A 21,422-nucleotide genomic window follows, 5' to 3' on the forward strand; every position below is an offset into this window, starting at 1 on the left:
TGTAACTCCATACCCTAAATTAATACATTTTTCTGTATGATATAGCTGCATGCTTGTAAAAGGAATTGTAAAGCTGGAATCAGAAGTCCTCTGCCTTGAGTGCCATGATGCCAGGGCCCAAACAAGCAGCCCTTCAAGCAACCAAAAGTGATGGCACAAGGTGATGCTGCAGTGGATGGAGCGGTGCTAAGGGTGCCATGACCTTCCTGAAGAAGTGTCCTGAGAAGGACAGCTCAGGGGCACAGGCACTTGTCCTTTGCTTGTCACTATTGTGCCAAGGATGACACAGGAACAGGCAGGAGGCAGGATTGCAGAAAGAGCACAGGAGGCTTTATTCAAGAGAACCACAGGGTTTTTATAGAGTGATATGATGCATTCTGCTTGACTGGCTAGTCAACAAAAGCACCTTCCTCATACATTGTCCTTGAGAAGAACAAAGAGACAAAGTAGAAAAACACCACCTGCAGATTGCTTATACTTAACAAGTTACCACATCCTTACAACTCCCTAAAAATTCTCCTAAGCCGCTGTGAGAAGCGCTTCCCATTTCTCTCTCTCTGTCCCATGGCATCCACATTTGCTCACACTGGCTAGCTGTTCAATTCTTCCAAGGGGGAAGAGATGAGAGCCTTGTATGGTGTTCCACAGAGAATAAACCTTTATTGTGACCAGGACACTCTACCAAAGATGCCAAGCACAAGAGCTCCAAGGAGGCAGGGGAAACAAGAGTTTATATGGGAAAGGCAAGGGGTGGGACAAAACTCTGGGACCAATGGGATGAGGGTGCAGGGGCAGAGCAGAGGAGAAGTGTCAGAACCCAGGAAATTCCTCTGACTGCCCTGGAGGCCTGAAGCCCCTGCCCTGGGGGGCTCAGAGACCTTGGCACAGAGCCCAAGACACCTGTGACGTTGATTTTGACCCATGGAGCAAATTACCACCTTTATATGAAGAATTACAAGTCAAGAGAGTTTAATTAGAATAATAGTTACTTTGTCACGGGGTGAAAAATAGATCTTTGGGCTTTTTAGAATGGGGGTTCAGGAGGCAAGATGGAGGAATCTGGACATGTCCAGTCTTTCTCCTTCTTCTTCTTCTTGGCCTCCATCTTCTGCTGTGATGGCACTTTTGGATTAGTTTAAGGTAGAAGCTCACTGTCTAACATAGGTGATAGGCATTGGGAAGTCATGGTAAATAATGTACATGTAGTTTTTAGTATAAAAAGATAACACCACCCCAAGGTGGCCAGTGTGCCTCAACCCAACCTGCCAGACAGACCTACGGCGAGTCAGAGAAAGAATGTGTTAGATAAGAAACAATAAAGAACCTTGAGATTGAGAACAGAAAAATCCTGACTCCTCCTTCGACTGCTGGGCTGGGAAAAAGAAGCTTGTACGTATCTCAGAGTCACTCTGACCAGCAGAGATCCTGAGAGGGAAGAACCAATGGGGTAGAAGAAATCAACATAGGGTCATGAAGGCCTCTGGGGGCTCACCCTAAGCACAAAGGGCAGCAGGTTTTCCCTTTGCTGGTTCTCCAGCTCCCACAGTAAATATAGTATCACCTGTGTTGGGAGGAGGAGACACAAGCAGCTCTGCCCCATCACTCCCTTATCCCACACCCACTGCACCTTCATACTCCCAGATTGGTGCCCTTAGGGTTCACTGGTGCTTCCTTTTTTCCCAGGATGAGGAAAGACTGCAACTTAATGCAAAAACCAATTTGCAGCATCACTGGCACAATTAAGTGCAGTGGTCAATGGATTTTAAGAATCCAATCTAATGGATTTTAAGAAGCCTGGTGCTTGGCTGATGTATGTGCCCCGTCATGCTGCTGTTTCTCGTGCAGCATCACGGAGGGAGAGGTGTCATCACTATTCCCACCTATGGGCACAGCTGGCAGTCTGTCCCACGGGCTTCATTCTCAAGGAATTGTAATTTTGTGTTAAACTTTAATTTTTATCATAAACAGTTATCCCATTGCTCCAGTGTTGGAGGAAGCAATGTAACCGCACTGAATTCCAAATTATCCCAGGCAATCTACAATGATAATTTTTTGCAAGTTGTTTTTTGCAAAGCTTATCTCTGAAAATAACAGACAATGGGCAGAAGTTACTGCCTAGTTGTAAGAGTCTCCCAGTTTTATGTCAGCAGCAGAAACCTGTCTTGATTGGTTTTACCATGCAGATTCCGAGCTCCAAAATCCTTAATGTCAAGATCATATCAAAGGTTCCTTCTTTTCAAATCCAAATATTGCACTAAATATTCAAGCCAAAATGTACAAAGACAGATTTACTTTTAGGATTAACAGGAATAAAATAAAGTGAAGGAATAAATCCAGATTTATGAAGCAAATCTGTGCCAAGCAGAAGTGAAAGTGTAAAACCAAAGACAGTGATCAATAAAAGTGCTGATGATACACTACGTTCTGTGTGCAAGTTTTCAGTAGGGTAGTGGGATTCCTCAGGTTCAGCTGAGCCCTTTGGAGCCTTGTGCAAGTGTGTGTAAGGCCAGTTTTATAGTCCTGTATGATTCCAGGGTCTGCAGGAGCTCTGGCTGTCCCTAAGGCTTTTGTTCACCTCTTACTCCCCTGATTTTGTAAAATGGCATAAAGCAACATTAGCCTTGTCCTAACATAATTAATTACCTGTTAAGTCATACCAGAGAATCCAAGGCAGGGTAGTCTTTCACAGCGAAGTATTGCTTAATTTTTTGACAATATACACACTGGGCACTATTTACTTTGGGACTGTAAAAGTTAACACTCCTCCACTCAGGACTGAAAGAACCCGTTTCTGATACCACACTGGAACACAGCTCCTAATGTCACACATGAATGAACCAAACAGGAGATGTAATTGCATAAATAAGCCAAAGATAGGCCACATTTATCTACTGCACATCAGGAGCTTAAGTGCTTGTTGAAGTCTGAGCATCCCTTAGTTCCCTCAAAACTCTTTCTTGCTGGCTGGAGGGGCAGTGTCCATGTCAGGAGTGCTGCTGTCTGCTACCCTCCATTTTATTGAAACAAGTGTCTTGTAGGACTGCATGCTTGAGTCCACCCGGGAATTAGCCCCAGTCTCTAACAATCTCTTTACAAAATATTTAGGCTTTAATAAAGCTGATCAGAATACTCTGCAAGTATATTCACTGCTCCCATCAACTGTATGTTGAATGCATCTCCAAGAAAAGCACGTAGCTTGCAGTAAAATATCAATCCTATCCTTCCTGCCAATAGTCAGGCACTATTTTGTCTAAATCCTGTACAAATCCCCAAGCTTTTCCATGCCATTCATTTTTTCTTTTGACTGTATAAGGCAACGCTGCTCAAACACGATTCTGCAAAAGCTAAGGAAGAGGGGAGATGGTAAGAACTGAATGTTAAGTGGTTTTAATGCTCTTTTAAAATTCACTTCCCCAGCTACTCTCTGTATGGCTTATTTACTGAGCAGTTTCTAATGTGCAGAACACCTGGGTCCTGTACACAGCACAGATAAATCACCATGTTTTAGGGAGCTGTAAGAAGATCAAAGAGGGAAAATGCTGGTCATTAGGAAAGAAACAGGTTCAGTACAGTTTATTTTTTTAAGCATGATGCTGTGATAAATGACTGGAATATTTCCAGAGTGAAAGAAATCAAGCAGACATCTAGAATTACAGGTAATGGTGTGCATGGAGGCTTCCACATGATTAGGGTATTCTTTTGCCTCATAAACGAAGGAAAATATGTTAAAATGAAGTACTATAAAATGATGATTTATGAGAAGTTAGGAAGAGATTCTTGAGCTTTGACTTTAAAATGGTATTTTTATATCCACCAAGATTTCATTTTAATCTATCTTTATAATAGATTAGATTTATTGGAGCCCAGGTTTAAAAATGCTTGGCAAACTAGACCTTTAGGTGCAACAACTCATAGAGATATTTTATCAAGTTGTCAGGTAAAAGACCTAACAGTTCATCTCTGCAGGTGGGACCACCAAATACTTCTCCCACCTGTTTGTGCTTCAAGGTGACAGAAGGGCATCTCACCTTCTGCCCACCTGAGAAATTCCAGGTGCAGCTGCTATAAAAACTGTGGGCATCCTTCTCCTGACATAAGGAGCAGGATCTGTTGTACAGGGCTCTGGGAAATGAAAAAGCTGAGAAAAACCTGATTGCCTTGGTTAGAGCCTGTCCAGGGGAAAGGACTGGAGGGAGGAGATGAAAGAGCAGCATCTCATGCTGGACTGATGGGAGCACAGCTGAATGGCTCCAGGTCAGCTAATATTCAAAAATAAGGAGGATTTAAATAAACCAGGTAAGTGGATTAGTGTTCACTGTTGCAGATGCCAGTACTAGAGCAGAAATGCCTCTTGAGTAGTTCAGGGGCTGGACCCCATCTGGATGCACAACTCAGGTCAGATTAAATGTGAAGAAGGGAATAACCCACATTACAAACAGCTCCCAGTGAACCTTGTGGAAGTTGTAAAGAGAAGAAGTGGCTGGTTGGATGGTGGTGCTGACATCCCTGGTTAAAAACCCCAAACCCCACAAATTAGCTTGTGTTAGCCAGTTTGCTTTCACAGGAATCCTCCTAACCAAGGGACAGAAAGATGTTATCACTTGAGTAGGCATGCAAAGCCACAGATATGGCTGAGGGTGTTGAAACTCTTCCATTGAAAAAGGTTCTTTTTCAGTTACCTATAATTGAAATTTTCCAGGCTGAAACTTTAGGTCTAATCATAGCCCAAGGGTGAAGTAAAAACATTTCATTGGTAGCTGCTGAGTGCTCAAAATCAGGTCAGTCATTTAGATGTCTTAATATGTACCTAAGAACTGATTTTAAATACCTCTTTCTGAACATATTGGCCTTTCAGTCAATCTTTTTCATGTGCTTTCCAATGACTAATTTATGTCAATTTGCTCAGCTCCCCTGCATTTGAAATGCTCTTTCAGTTTATCCCTTCTCAATAATTTCTGTTTTTAGGACATCATGATTTTTCCATACTGAGAGCTAAAGCTGGGCAAAGAGGAATTTAAACCCATTACATTTTACAGTCAGGATATTCACCAGCTTCTGGGTTGCCCAAAGAGAGTTTTTAGGGCTAACCCATAGCCAAGTCATATATCTAATTCTGTTTCTGAAAACACAAGGCCTCCAGCCAACTGAATCTGACTCCAGAGAATGCGGAAAAACAGTGACTTGCTTTCAATGGCACTCCCACAGAAGCCCAGACTTTGGTGAACACCTGGAAATAATTAATCAATCACTTCTTTATTTTTAAAATTAATTAGTATATGATTTAATTTACTTGCCCTTCAAAGGAAAATTCAGTTCTTATTAAGTGCTAATGAATTATAATCAATGTATTGTGCACAGAAACTTTACACAGTAGGGATTTATGCTTCACCTGTACTAAATCCAGTTCCTTTTTACATTTTTCCTGCCAGAAAGTCTAATCATTAAATTGGGTTAAATAGGAATTGGAAGAAGGGGCAACTGAGATGAAGATGCAGAACATTCTCTGACACACAGACATGCATGTACACATCTCTCTTTAACAAAACATAAGCACAGGTTCAATCCTTCAATCCAATCTGGATTTGTTACAAACTCCAATGCTGGAGTTTGTGACCCCAGCAAAATCTTGTACAGATAGACATACCAGACTGAGTGCAGCCTGCCTGATACACCCTTTATCTGCTGCATAAACACTGATGACTTTAATCACTTTGTTCTGCCCTTACACTTCATAGAAAAAAGCATCTCTCACTTGGAATGTGCTGGATATAAAGGATCTACTTCCATATGCACAGTAGTGGAGCACCCTCCAAGGTGCTCCCCAGAGATGTCAACTCTCCCCCAAGAGATCATAGTTAAGCATGCAAGACTTTAAGGGTAAAATTGCAACAGTTCTTTGCAGACAGTGGAAAGAGAAACTTGGCACAGACTGGAATAAGAGGATATCTTTACAGTGTTGCATTGAAAATCCTGATATTCTTGAAATACGACTGTTCTCCCCCTTCCTGCAGCCTCCACCCCCCCCTTTTTTTTCTGGAGACAGATGAACACTCAAAAAATTCAGTTTGCTCAAAGGCCATGTACAAACTGGGTTTGTGTGGACTGTTTTTCCTGGACAGTATCTCTCCTATGGTAACAGAAGACATATACTTTTAGATTAATGTGAGATTTGCAGTCTCACAGGAGGTTTTCTTTTTAATCTAAGCCCCTCAAGTGTAATTCCTCCACTGCCCCCAACTCTTATAATGAAAATCCCTTTCGTGTTCCCATCCTACCTCTTTTCCTTTAAAAAAATGATAAAGAGGACTCACTTACAACAAAAATACTAGATCTTCATAGCAGCAGAGATGAATGTGCTTTGTTTTCAATACCATCACATTTTAGAGCAAAAACTATATCAATGTGTTTTCTATATTTTAATCCCAGAAATATGAGGAGGAAAAAAAAAAAAACAAACCAGAAAAACTGCTAGTCAACTCTAATGGGACTCAAAATCCTTGTTTTGGTGCAGTCAAAGTGAGCTGACATTTGAAAGACCTAAATTTTCATAGCAGGACAGAATGGTTTAAACGATGCATTTTGGGAATATGCAGCTAGACTTCTTTGGTATAAATCTTTTACAGTAATTAAGTGGAAGGACTGGGAAAACATAATTTCCTTAAATGCTTTATGTCCTGTTCATTTAGTTGAAAATAAACTAGAGAAATGAGTATGTTCCAGAACCTGGAGGTATTAGCCTTGTTAACTCAGTGGGCAAACAATTTGAAAGCTGGAATTTGTTTCAGGAGCATCAGGTGCTTTCAGAAATACCAGGATTTTGTAAAAGTGCCATTTCTCAAGAAGCAGCACTTTTTTATAACAGTACTATTTATTTTAAAAAAACCCTCAAAAGCTGAAATTATAGAAAAATTGGAGAATCACAGAGTGGTTTGGGTTGGAAGGGATCTTGAAGGTCATTTTATTCCAACCCCCCAGCAGGGACACCTTCCACCAGACCAGGCTGCTCAAAGTCCCATCCAAGCTGGCCTTGAACACTTCCAGGGATGGGGCATCCACGGCTTCCCTGTGCAGCCTCTACCAATGCCTCACCACCCTCACAGTAAAAATCTGAAAAGCTGAAAATCTACCAATGGAAATAAGGATTAAAACCATGGCCTGGTCCATGGTGGCCTTGCTGTTCAAAGTTCTTGTTTCTATTAAAAAAACGAACAGGAAAATATGAAAACATGGTCTTAGCTTTTCTTTTTTTTTTTTTTTAAACCTTGTATAGTTGTACAAACAAAATCTATGGAGGAGAGTTTGTCTCACTCCTTTTTCCCAACCAGATGCTTCCCATCTTTCTTATGAGGAGAGGTAGGACATCAAAGAGATAATGCACTTTGGATCTCTCAGGGCACTATCTCTTCTGTCAGCCTCTCAAGAGAAGAGGGGAAAACATTATATATACTCTTAATATATTATATGAAAAGTGAGATTTAGCACACAAAGATGATTTCTTCTCTAAGAAGAGACTTCTAATGCAACAATGTAAAAACCTGGAGGGCTAACAGGCATCTTCTTTGTTAGGAACAAACACTCAGAACAACACCAGTTTGTTGGGATCATCAGCTGACTGCAGATGGAAAAGGGAAATCCAAACCCAAGGCCTCACTGTGACCCTCACATTGTGAAACAGAGAAAATGGGGAGTCTTCCAGATACAGAATACATAAACAGGCTAAATGTCATCAAAACAAGAGAAATTAATGACAGGCAATCACCAACCACGCTGGGATTGAATCCATCACTATTTTTGCCTTCCACTAGCCTTGCCACGACTTCAATTTGTGATGTATCAAAAGCAAAAGCCAGTGCTCCAGCAAAGGTTTTTGGTTCTTTTTTTTTCTTTGCAGCATCAATCAATCTGTTAAAGGAGCACTTAAATCAACCTGCACAAGGCTTTGAACTCATAATCAGGTAAGTATGTAGGCTGTCCAGCATGTAGCTTTGAACAAAAGGGCAGGATCTGACACCCTGTCACACTTATCTAGAAAAATGAGAAGAGAGTCAAGTAGCGATGCTGAATTAAACATTAAATCTTTTAAAATAAATAAGTTAATGGATGTTAATAATTATGTTATCTCAGTAAAATGCATGAAAATTTTCTATTAGTCTTTCTTGAAGGCCATACTGATGGATTGTATTTATTATAGATAGCATAACTCCTGTTTTGGATTACCAGTAGCAAACATTTTGTATAGCACCCAGACTTCTTCCTGATGTACCCCCACAAAAATGCTAAAAAATGTAGACCAGCACAAGCAACTAATAGCGTGATTATTACAGAAATATCAAAAACAATACAGCTGTGCACTGGTTCCAATCTGTTGGTAAACCAACAACTCCACAGGAAAAATCTCAGCTTGAAACATTTAAATTAGATAATCTCTCTTGTTTCCTAAACACCCTGTCATTTGGTTCTGTGACACTTTTAAATATTTATTACAAACTAAATTATCCGAGTGCCCAGCACAGTCTGCACAAGATAAACATTACTTTCTGCCTCTCTATTATGACTTCATCTCCTCCTGTCTCCTCCTGATGTGTTTATAGCTATTGTGTTTTTCTTTTCCCGCATCAGGAGAGCACTGAGCAGGGAGCTGATATTGCTGAGATAGATGTTCTTGCTGAACTATATGCCTGTGAATCACCCCAGTGAGCCCAATCCTTTATTTTGGATATGTCATGTATGATATTTTAGTAGTAACTCTGTAACAAGAGGACTTACAAATTTGTGGCATCTCTCCTACCAGCACAACAGTTGGTACCAAGTACTTCATTACAAAGACTTTTGAAAATGAAAATCCAAGCATTTCCCTATTTCTGAATTGTTTAACTGTGATTTTGGCTATTTCCAGACAAAGGAAAAAAACCAGTTTCATGAAATGTCCTCTTGGGATGGGATAATTTAAAACACAATTTCCAATCTTTACCTTTATTCTCACTCAGCTCAACGTCTTCTGATGATAGGCTGGCTACAGCTGAAGGTTTTGTTTCATCTATAACAAAAGAAATGAAAGAGAAGCTATTCATTAAATGGAAAACTGATGAACCCCTTTACTGAAAAAGAAGTGTTAGGCCTTATTGAGACAAGTTATTGGACCTGAATTTCATTTACTGGGCTTCCATCCATTCACTGCTCTTACTGATCATCTTCCCTAAGCAAGATGTAATCTAACATTCCAATACAGCCAGGTTAAATCTGTATTTCAATTTCTCATAATACAGAGAGAGGAACAGCTATTGGTTTCATGGGTATGCTGGTATCCTATTTGCTCTGAGATTCATTTTTTTCATTTAATCCATATATTTTGAGAAAAAACAATTAAGTCATTCTTAAATTGAATCGTGTCCATGAATCCCACTGGAATTCAAATGACTAGATGCAAATGCTTTCCTGAAAAGAGAAGCTTTCATGAATCAGGCCTGAAATTAGAAAGTCCCTTAAAATCCCTTAATAGTAGAGCACACAGGTAAAACTATTGTAGTTAAGAGATACAACTGGTACCTGAACTTAAATCAATAGTGAAAGTGAAAACATTTTATTTTCTTGCTAATTTTTATAGTTCTAAAAGTCTTGATAAGCTTTCATTTTAATTCCTAGACTTTAATTTCTTTCAAAAGACTTGTTGATGATTCAGGGAAAATATTTTCCTTATATAGCCATCTAGTACTTTTAACTAGATTGAAAGAAGAGCTCAGAACCACCTGCCATGTTGTTTTTCCATGTGTTAAGCTCATGATGACAGACTGGAGGCCAGACTTTTAAAAAACCCCAAACAGGTTAAAATTTTCAGTCTTTTCAGACTACTACTGTTTTCTCCACTACAACAGTTTTCTTTAAAATATATACTTTTCTTGATAATATCATGATATTTTTCACTATAATGAGAATATAAAATCTTTATGTAATGGACGAGGTAAGAATAGAGCATCAAAATTTTGTCCTACATTTTCTTTCACAATATCCAGCAAGTAAATGATTTGTCACACTCAGGAGAAGTTTATGCCTTTGGTTTAGAGAATACAAATAAGAACTTCAACACTTGGTGGGATTGCTCCTAACAGTGGTCACTCACAGTGTTTGGAATTCTAAGCATACAAGGGTGTACCTTGGGAAATCAGGTCATTTTCTACTGCCAGGAAGGGGTGAAAAAGCAGCAACCTCAAAGTTCCTGGTGATCTTTTGTCTCTGCAGTGCATAGAGCAGAAAACAGCAGAGGCTCACTAAGTGGATGTAACAATCTGGGCTAATTGTGGCCCTCCCTGTTCCTGTAAGCCAGGAGGGAAAATTGTTAAGCCAAATCATTTTTTCCCTGCAACACCACCTGCATGGTCAAGGAGGTGACTACTGGGCTATGAGTGGGCATGACATTATCTTCAGGCATGTACCTAAATCCCATCCCTAAAGTGTGACATTTTCTGGATCTGGGACCTCAAATGTCTGGATCTTTTATTTGACACCCTTCGTGAGAATAATGAAACATGAGTAGCAATACAAGATAGCAAAAGAATGTATATCAGGGCTCTGATAAACCAGCTCTGACAGCTCATGTTGCAACAAGTCATAACAAGCAGTTTTGAGAAAAGCACAATGCGTTTAAAACACCTACAGCAAAGTAGTAGTTTCAAGAGGCAAGTATTTCTTAATTCTCTTGGGGGAAAAAAAAAGACTATTTTATTCAATCAAACTGAAATACTCACCCCATCAGAGTGACTATCACTGACAAGCACAGTGGGCTGTATTGGGCATCTGCAGATGCTATAATCAGGTTTAACAGGAACCTCAGCAACTGGAGCCGGGAGCTCCAGGCAGTGTTAGCTCTTAGGTGAGCTAGCAGTCAAGCAGTACTTGGTAAAGTTAAAAGCTCAAAATTGCTTGAAAAAAGACATGCCACAGTCTAGTCAGAGATTCAAAAGAGAATCTCAATTCACACAGAATAACTCATTCTTCTCCCTGGTCCCCTGGGCCTGTTTAAAATAAAACTAGCATGAAAGTGGAAAAATCAGGGAAGGATACGTGGTTGCCCTCCAGCAGTTACAAAACACCACCATACCCTTATCTTGGGGAGGATAAAGTTTGCTGAGGTCCATGGGAATCTATTTTATCCTGTAATATTGTTTCCTTCTGGCTTCACCTTGCACTGCCTGCCCTGCATTAGGAGGCAGAAAAGGTGACAAAAAGGACATGGAACACAGAGGGAATTCAAGCAACATCAGATGTTAGCACTCAGCTGCAGAACAGGAAGGCAGGGAGAAAAGCTGCCCTTTTACCTACACGGTGGCCAATGCACAGGATGGGGAGAATTCCCTCATTCAGTGGACTTCTCATTACCACAGTGCAGGAAGCAAATCAGGTAAGTCAGGAATCCAGGCCTTGTAAATTTATCTGCTGTGTTTGCTGAATGGCTGCCTTCAGCTCAAGGAATTCCAGAGAAAACCCTTTTACTCCCTCTGGTTTAAATATGTTTAAGGAACATTCTGCATTACAATGGGAAAAAATCCTAATCACATGTAAAAACAGTGTGCTACATGTAATACTACAGTTAAAGAAATACTTAGAAATAAGGGAATAGACAGACATTTTGATTGCCACTTCAGGTCTTTTGGTAATTAATTCATTCTAGCTGTCTCTTGCAAGGAACAGAGTTGTGCCAACCATAAACAATCAGACAACAGAACAGAAAAAAAAACAAACAGAAAAAAAAATCTCTTGTGAGCATGGAGGGACATATATTCCAACATACTGAACTCACTACAATTTATAAGTGTGTCACTTGCAAAACCCACCACTTGTGAACTCTGACATTCACCCACAGCATATGCAATATTTTTCTCTATGAATTTAAATCTTTATAGCCGTTATGACTTGTGCAGACAATTTTTTAAAACTTGAAAATACCCTTTAAAAATATTCAGGAATTGAGTTTTCACCAGAAGGAGCCTGCTGCTTGCTTCCTCCTTCCCCAAATTTCTTTCCCTCATTCCTATTCTATGCAGAAGGGAAAAAAAACATATTCCTTGTGAGAGAATTAGCAAGATTAGTCACCTTAAAGGGAGAATGTAGAGCTGGAAAACTGGAGAGGGGTCTGCATTCCTGCACTGCAACACATTCATTCATAAGGAACGAAGATTCAGCCTCTAATGGGAGAAGTGCTCAAGACCTGAGCTAATCTGGTGAAAATGTACAAACACTCCCCTTCAAAAGCACTAACTAAGATTATTGTTCACAAGTGTGGATAAAACCTAGGACAGGCCTTTGAGGGTCTGGGCACAAACCTGCTTCTTGGCTCTGTGTCTTACTTTCATCGCTGTTTTGCTTATCCGCTGTGCCATTGCCACCTATTGAGAAAAACACATAAAAATTATTTATGATGTATCTTTTTATTGGTACCTGGAGCACTGCAATATTAATTGTAACCAATTTAGCATAAACTGCTAATTTACAGCAAAGACCTGTGATAAAAAAAGGAGAGATGTAAAGGTAGGCTGAAAAAAACCTGCCAACAGGACCAGTTCCATTTAAACCAGTCATGATTTTTATCTCAAGATGAGGATTATAGATTTTTATCTCAATAGGCTCACTGGAAATAACAATACCAAATAGAGGGACGTTTCCCTAAACACAGTCCACAATAAATGAAATTGTTGCTTGAAGTTCTATGTATTTTATAAAGAGGTTTTTTCCTAGGGTTATTTTCCTGCTGTAACATTTCAACAGAATTCTTGGGCTGTGTTTCTGACCTGCAGAACTTACTACCATGCCTGTGGAAGGTAAGAATCAACTGAATTGAATTTTAAAGCAAAAGCCACAATGCAACTTAACAAAAAGTATAAAAATGCATCACAAATGGCTGTAATGAAGATAGCACATCAAACCAAAGTAAGGCTGCTAGGACTGAATGAATTTTCCCCCTTTTTACAATCACATTCATTCCAAATTTTCTTCACAACTTCACATTCATTACCCACTTTCTACCCTCCAGTCTCTTTTGGAAGGCAGGCATCAAACAGCAAATAACCACTGAGAATGGGTAATACCCTGAAAAATATCTATGGGTCTCTTAAACTTTGCTTCCCCTGGTTAGAAATATAGCAGGAATTCTCTGTTTTCAGTGATGGAAAAGGCTCTTTTAGCTTCATAATAACATGATAGGCTGCAGAGCTGCATGCAGGTTTGGATGCCATGGCCACACTCCCTGCTTTGCAGCAGCACAACAACAGCTGAGCACCAGCCTTAATGAGGTATTTGAAAAGTTGACTGCTGAGCATATACATTGTGAGAAGGGAAATTCATTCCCAGGCCTGAAAATGTCCTGATAATGATACACAATTTTTTTTTTTTTTTTGCTGTGATCTTTGCTGGCTGCTGGGTTTTCTGATTACAGCTTCTCTAAAACAACACAGCTGAAGTTCCTTGTGTCAGTCACCTTGCTTTTCCTTAACACATGGAACCTGGTGATGGGAATAGCAGTGGTCCAAAAGTGATTAGGTGGATGGAAGGAAAACAGAGAGAGCACATATTTTCCACGGGCAGATGCACATCTGGTGGCACGCTGCACCCAGCTGATATTTAAAGGCTGAGGTATGATGCTTTCCCTCTCTCCAGCAGGCAGTTCTTCCTGGCATCCAGCAGATGGGACTAGTGGAGAATTATTTCCAAGGCTGGCCCTGCACAGAGCTGCTCTCAGGAGGAGATGGAGCAGGAGCTTGACAGCCCTCACCTGAGAGAGGAGAGAGGTGGGCAGGGTGCAGCTGATGGCCATCAGTGGGGACCTGGGCTCCCTGCCCTCCTGGGAACTCCTTGTGTGAGTTCTGACCTCAATGGATGCCTTGCCATAGTGATTTCTTAGCACACTAGTGAGCTCTAACCTGTAAAATATTGTGTTATGTGGATGACCAAAATGGACTGACAGAAGCTGCAGGGTTTTTCTTTCCCTGACTTGAAATCAAAAGGTGTTGGTTTCAAAGTCACTGTTCTGCCTGTCCACACACAACAGGAGGACCACATGGGAAAAAACCCCAGAAAGTTAGCTTAACTTTTATCTCCCCCACCCCTTTTCTCTTAAAACACAGGCTTGGTGCCATCAAGCTATGCAGCAAGCAATGCATAAATAAAGACAGTCCTGTAATAGCAGTGCAGCAGCACTGGAAAAATCTTTACCAATAGGTCAGACCAAAAGAGATTATTGCATCACTGTAAAATGAGCAGTGCCAAAGCTTCAAGGATTCAATTATGGTCAAGTGTGACATTTTTCACTCTATGGAGAAAGAACTTCACAACCAGAAAAAGCAGGTCAGGCATAAATGTAACTACTGATATATAAATGAAATTAATTCTAGCCATTACCTTACTGCATTCACAATTTAAAACTCCATTTCCAGATGATACTTGTTTCTACATCCATTATTATGACTATAAGCACAACTTATTTATGACTAAAACCAGATATTTCAGGGGCCAAGGAACTATATCTCTTGCTTAAGTCACTCAGAGAAAACTTAAACTACAAGAGAAAGTTTAAATGATCATCTGGTTTGGTAGATTATCAAGTAAACCATATTTCTCAATTCTAAATGTATTATTTCACTGGACAGTCACTGTTTAGAGTTGGTCTCATAGAACCTAAATTACAATATTCTCAACATGTTTTCACTTCATTTTGTTCCTTTAGAAAGAAAAATGTGAAAGGCTTTAAGCAGAAGCTTCACCTCTTGCACTCTGACCCAATCCAATAGACTGACTGGATCATGACATGAAAATTCACCTTGATCAGTGCACTGACAGTAAGGGTTGTGCCTGGCAAGTGACTTTGGCAGAAATAGTGAAAAGGAAATGCTAAAAATTAAGGCTGGACAAGTGATGCTCAAATAAATGACTTGCAGAAGGAATGGTTAAGCTCTGCCTGGCCTGGAGTTATCTATTTATCTTGTGAGAAAGGGTGGAAGCAGAGCATGAATACGCTGACAAGAAAGCAAACTATAGAGTGGAGAAGTAACTAATCCCAAAGTCTTTGACAAACAGGTTTTTCCACTTTTAAAAAATCCTTCTAATGAGTCTCTCACTGAGTGCCTCTGACTGATGAAGAGTCTTTCTGCACTTACTGCTCTTCACTGGAACTGGGAGCAGAGCAAACAGAAAGGCTTTAAGGAGCACGTCCTCAAGGCAAAGAGCTGGAAATATATTTCACAATTTACAATTTTTCCATCATATTTTTATTCACCCCTGGCTCTCCTTTTCTCCAGGCAGAAAAGCCAGAGCCAGTACACATTTTCCTTGAGTCTTCCCCACGACATTATTTATAATAAAAATGTCTTTTCCACTGGATGGCTTCTGCAGTATCTGCCATCCTTCTTTTCCCACTACTGCAGCAATCAGTGATTGTATTTCCTTTAGGTGAAAGCTGTCCTCACAATATTTGCTTTCCTATTACACTGGTAATTGAACAGCAATCTGTCACTCACTCCAAAGGAGATACAAAAAGTGGCAAATGACACGTCGTGTCATTTTAGGCCAGAAAATGTAAATGATTTTGAGCCACATCACAAGACAAATGGGAACATCTGTTTCTTTTCCCCCTGGCGTGACAGTCAGTTCTAAAAAATAGAAGTTTGAGGATTACAGTAGTACTGTACAAACAAAATAAGCACATCAGACACTAAAATATCTTCTTCTGCCCATATATTCTGCTTTCTCTTGCCAAGTTGGCTACTGCCTGATAGGTTCTTGCTGTCTTCTCTTGGCATTTTCTTTGAGGTCATCAAGAAAATCCATTCCCCTTGCCCCTCCCCAAATGTTCTATTTGGTAGAAAAGAGGCTAAACAAGGATCAATCAGCATGCTCAGCAAGCTGGCAGAGTAAGTGGCACTTCTAACTCCAGCAGAAAAGAGGATTCTCCAGGAGTGCCTGCCCACTTGCTGCTATGGAGAGGTATTTAGCATGCCTAGTGAGGTGCCAGCTGCAGTGGCAGCCCCCACATGAAGCAGATAATATGATAAATAATAAGCCAGCCATCAGACAGGAGAGGGCTGGGACAAGATCCTGATGAAAGGTCAGGGAACAAACCCTTGGAGCAGGTTTCAGCATTCTTCACATTTTCTCTGTAAGAGCCTGGAAACATGTGGCTTCTCACATCTTCCACTGTTCTTGTGACAAACATGGTAAGTCACAAATATTAATAGCCTGCTGGCCTCTTGGCTCTTCCCATTTCAGAGCTGAGCAAGTGCTGTGTCTGCTCACACACCTACTCCTCTCCAGCAGCACCTTCCTTCACAAGCAGCTGGTGACATACTTAGAGATGAGGCTAAAGTCAGTGCCCCAAAAACTGCTGCAAAAAGGCATTTTCCACAAGAAAACAGAATTGCAGATACTGTATTTTTGTTTGTTTGTTTGTTTCAAGGAAGAAATTCTGCATAACCAGTACAAACCAGTCCATTTCTACCCCTCCAACACAGAATCACAGAATATCCTGATCTGGAAAGGATCCACAAGGATCATCTAGTCCATCTCATGAACACAGAGGCTATTAATAATAGAATTGCTTTTTCTACAGAGAAAGCTTTATTTATATCATCCATAGGGTGTCAGTGTTCAGAATAAGAGGTTTTTCCAAACCTCTTCCTCCTTCCTGGGGTAGAAATAAAAGTGACAAAGGGCCAATACTCGAGGCTTTCATCTTAATTTGTGCAAGTGCCACATCCTGGGACACCAGGTTGGATCCTGTAACATCTCTGAATGGCTCTGCCATGCAAGTTCAGGAGCATCCTCTGCTTTTCTGCATGGCCAGTGACTTTGGCATCCCCCCACTGGTCTGACCTGTGCTTCTTTCTTGTAAAACAAATACAAGTACAACCAAAATCTGTCAGGCAAAGGGGTGCCAGTTTTGAACTGTCCTTATTACAGCACAGAAATACTGCCATGGTAATCATACTGATGACATTAAGGTCCTTATTGTATAGCACAGAAACTAATTAATGAGAAAATGAAAAATATAGGCCTTGATCTGCATTCTGCACACAAGTAGATATGCTGGCTTCACTGAAACCCATGAAATGTGAGAAGAAAGCACATGTACATCCACATAGGCACTTGAGATCATACAGCCTGCAACCATTTTCAAACTGTTCCAGTGGTAAAATAATATCAGACATAAACCAAGAAGCACATACACACAAAGGCCATTATTGCAGAACTACAAACACATTAAAGTGAATCATTAATGTGGTGGCCTGAGGTTGCTGAACATTTTCAGTTTTCATTTTAATTTCTTTTAATTAAATTATGATTTAGGTCAGTTTTAATCATTACTTGTATATAACCCCTTTGGGGTAAATTTTAAGAAGGGTTAGTAACGAGTTATCTGCAGTAATTGTTTAATGGAGTTATGAGACTCTTCCCTCTGTGCTGCTTCAACAAATTACCACGCTGCAGATGCAGCCCTGAACAGGCTACTGTGAGTGCACCCAGTCCAGTGAAGCTGTCAGTCCAATAAATAATAGTGTTTCATTTCCATGCAGCATTTTGTCCAGGAGTGTGGGAAGAGAATGAGAAAACTGCAGCTTGAGTGGCTTATCTCAGAGGTTAAAAATAAAACTATTGTATTTAATGTCCTGAGAAATACAAGAAGTGGTGAAGTCACTCTGCCTAACTCTCCATGGTTTCAGATTGTGCAACAGAGGTGCTGGGCAAGGGACATGGAGCATTTCATTGCCAAAGATGCTGAGCATTGCTGTTCCTGCCATGCTTCAAACCAAATGAAGGGAGACATCTCCTGGAGGTTTGAGCTGACCAACACACCCAGAATATGATGGATATCACACCCTGGGTGTCACAGGCTGTCTGTGCAGAGGACAAAGACAATACTGGCATTTTGATGCAGAAAAACCCCACACACTGTGCTCACTTGGCTTTTCACCGGGTCTAACTCTCCATTGACTCAGATTGTGCAAGACACAATCTGTGTATTGCAGCATTACAAGGTGCTGCACAGTATTACCACTGTGCTTGTAGTGTGTAAAAGGGGACAGAAATTACTCCTGTGGGTTGATGCAGAGTTCAGAGCACTATAAAGAAGCCCTGGCTCCTGGCCCTACAAATAGTCCTATCCAAGAGAAACAAAATGACCCCATGAGGGCAAGTGCAAAATAAACCCTCAAATTTTATCATGACTATATAAATTTACCCTTTGTTCATACTTTTACAGTGTGCCTGACATCTGGGTAACTACATACTACAAGGGACAGCCATATGGCTTCTTTTCCAAGCCACAGTCAAAATAAAGCTTGAGACCTATTTTGATTTTTCACAAATGGAAGAAACAGGCAGAGAAGCCAAAGAAAAGACTACATTCATAAAAAACCCTCACAAAATGCAAACAAAACCATGGACTACTTAGCATCAGCATTTTGGATTGAAGGGACCAGCCCCATCTCCTGAACTGGACCTGACAATCATGATGGTTTAATGTAATTCACATGATGCTTAAAAATGAGCAATGAATTCCTTGACAGATGAGCCCCCTGCAGGTGCCTAGGGCTGTGTCTCTGGGTAGAATTCTGCTCTGACAACACTGAATTACTCACTGCAGTAACTTGGTGTTCTGCACCTTAGCTCATCTCAGAAGGAGGACCATCTACTCCAAAACATTCAGCACAAAACCAGGAATTGCAAGTGTCTTTCTGGTGCTGTCACACAGACGTGCATTCAGTTGCTAAAAGAAACACAAATGGTAAATGGCCAACACCACAGGACTGCACATCACCTGTGGAGGCCAAAATGAGCTGTGTTTTCTGAGTTTTTCACAGCCACTGCATGGCAATTTAGTGGAACAGCAGAAGCCACTTCACCAATGAAAAGAATCTTCTAAGAAATGTTTGCTCAGAGAGAAAATACAACTGAAAATACAGATAACATCCTCTTTTACTCCTGGCTAAGTGCAAGGTGATCACCTAATATTCTGAAAGCTGTAATCAGTCAGGACAGATGGTGGACTTCAAAACAGAAGTGAAAAGAGAAGCTATCAAGCACAGAGGATGGAGGTTAATAGCCACTTTTTAAATACAACCCATGTGCATTAAGGTGAAACATCTCACAGATATGTTTGATACACATCCTTCCCAGGGAATTTCTTCTGTAGTACTTAATCTTCATTTAACATTTTTTTTAAAGGATTAGGTCTGCTGGCAAAAAGGAGACAGTCAATTCTAAGCTATCTTAATAAAAAGCAACACTTTTAAGGCTGAGTAAATGACTGTGTTTTTTGAAGTATAATTATGTGTCTCAGTGTTCATTTTTAGTAGATTATGATTGGAGCAGAAATTTACTGAAGAGTATGACTGCCCCATGGGACGCAAAGTACAGCTGCAACCACAATTTATCAAAGGATAAAAGAACCCCTTGCTATAAACTGCAGAACAAAAAGTCAAATCGAGATAATATTAATTAATACCTTAATGAGACAGACAATCAGGCCTGCACAGTGTTAGAAGACCCTTAGAAGAGATGCTGAGAACATCTCTGTGTAAAGGCAAGAAAGAGCCATCTGTGTGCATCCCACCAGCTCCAGGGAGGATTGAGCCCACCTTGGAGGGAAGAAGCACAAGCCAGGTGCCATGGACTGTGGTGGGGGCATACACCAGGTCCCTCTCCATGAAACTAGAGAGTGAGCAGCACAGTGGCAAAATTCATGGCAAATAAAGGAGAAGCTGGAAGGGGAAGCCTTATGTTAATCTCAAAATTAGAAGATTAAGCCATAAACAGAGATTTATTTTCTGGTCCCAGGACATTTTGCCATTACACAAAAGCTTTTCTGGGAGAAGGGATGAGGATCCAGGGTATCTCCCTCTTGGTGTGGATCCTACTGAATGGCCATGACTTGCTGGACCAATGAGTTGTTGAGATTAAGATGCAGTTTTATTTTGCCTCATTTCTGCTGTGTACTTCAATCACCACTGAGACTGACATCTCTGATGGACAGAGCATCTGCCAGCTGGTGAGCCTGGATTTCTGACACAACATTCAGAAATGTGATGTTACCTTTGAAAGCCAAGAGGCCAATTTGTGGTGACCCCCATCAGGCACAGGAACCAACACTATCAACTCTGTTAAAGGTGATTTGTGTTCGTTTTGAACTTTGTGGTTTGGCTTATTCATCAACCTGTTCTCCTTCCCACCAAGTGAATGGAAAGCAGACAAAGTTTGTCCTGGACAAATAACTCCAACAGACCTGCTCCTTCCACAAGTGATCCTGGGAGACCAACAGCCTATCAATCTATCAGGAGGAATCTGGCCATTCATCTGGGGAGCAGCTTGTGAGAGGAGCTGGAGCCAGACAACTTCCAGAGCTCCAGTTCTGTCTTCACATCCCTTGAAGGAGGGCAAGAAAATGGCTTTTGCTGCATGGATTGATTATTTTTCTGCTGGAGGAAGAGAAAAAGCAGGCATTTGTGCTGCTGTTACTAGATGTGTTAGTCATCTTTGATACAATCAATAGTGGTCTCACACAGACCATGGAGGGAATGGATGGGGAAGCTCTTTGGCAGGCTCTGCTTTATATCTGAGAAATCCTGCAAAGAAGGAAAGGACAAACAGTTTTGCTTCTCCCTGTTGCACACACTGTGCTGTTCACTACATATGGGGGGACACATGGGGAGGTAGGTAGGAGACACAAGGAACATTTAAGATTTTTGTTTTGTTAGGCTTTTGTATAAATGGTTTGCCTTTGCTTGGTGACACTAAGTAGGATGAGAACGGGTGACTGTGGTATTTGTGCCAGCTCATGGCTGCTATGTTGTGACAAGTACTGCCATTTTGTCTATGTAACCACTTTAAGATTGTGTTATGAGGCTGCTGAAGTAAGACATGCATATGTTTTGTTTAGTACCAAACATATTTTGTTCACCTGACACTTTACAATCACTCAATCCGTGGATGCACCTGACTGAGGGAAAGGCAAAATTATCCCTGGCTGCTTTTACTCTCCCAGGATGTAAGAAAAAAGCAGGAAAAAAAAAAGAACAGAAAAGAAGAAAATTATTTGGCATGTTTGCACATGTCAAACCTGAAATACTGCAGGGAACCTGTGAGTAAAAGAGGTTTCCTAGTCTATCCATTTTCACAGACAATACCTTTGCAGTGAAAATCTATGGAATACAACCTCTGACATAAGAATCTGCTGTGCAGTTCTCACTTACTTTTCTCTACCAACAGTGCAGAGAACAATATATTTAATAGCATAATAACAGCTACCATTAATACTTTAGTGGTTTGGTATAAGATTGCTTTCATTAGCATGTCAAGTGTTTATTTTAGCTAACTGCAAAACAAGCTCCTTACATACAGCCACTTACTCACCTTTCCTTGATTGCAAAGAGAGTGATAACAAA

The 21,422-nt window shown here is 40.6% G+C and overlaps 1 protein-coding gene across 4 annotated transcripts in view; it reads right to left on the minus strand.

The window, feature by feature from the left end:
• Window positions 1-21,422, minus strand: part of MACROD2 (mono-ADP ribosylhydrolase 2) — an 850,774-nt gene that overhangs the window by 38,494 nt on the left and 790,858 nt on the right. For all 4 annotated transcript variants that reach the window (XM_071422251.1, XM_071422242.1, XM_071422232.1 and 1 more), the window contains 2 exons: window positions 12,318-12,380; window positions 8,972-9,037 (listed from right to left, as the gene is read on the minus strand). In XM_071422251.1, coding sequence (XP_071278352.1) covers window positions 8,972-9,037; window positions 12,318-12,380 — 129 coding nt within the window. The remainder of the gene's footprint in view (window positions 1-8,971; window positions 9,038-12,317; window positions 12,381-21,422) is intronic.

The sequence above is a fragment of the Agelaius tricolor genome, unplaced genomic scaffold, assembly GCF_023055355.1.
Source record: "Agelaius tricolor isolate 1412-34295 unplaced genomic scaffold, bAgeTri1.0.p SCAF_1, whole genome shotgun sequence".
Classification (NCBI taxonomy): Eukaryota; Metazoa; Chordata; class Aves; order Passeriformes; family Icteridae; genus Agelaius; species Agelaius tricolor.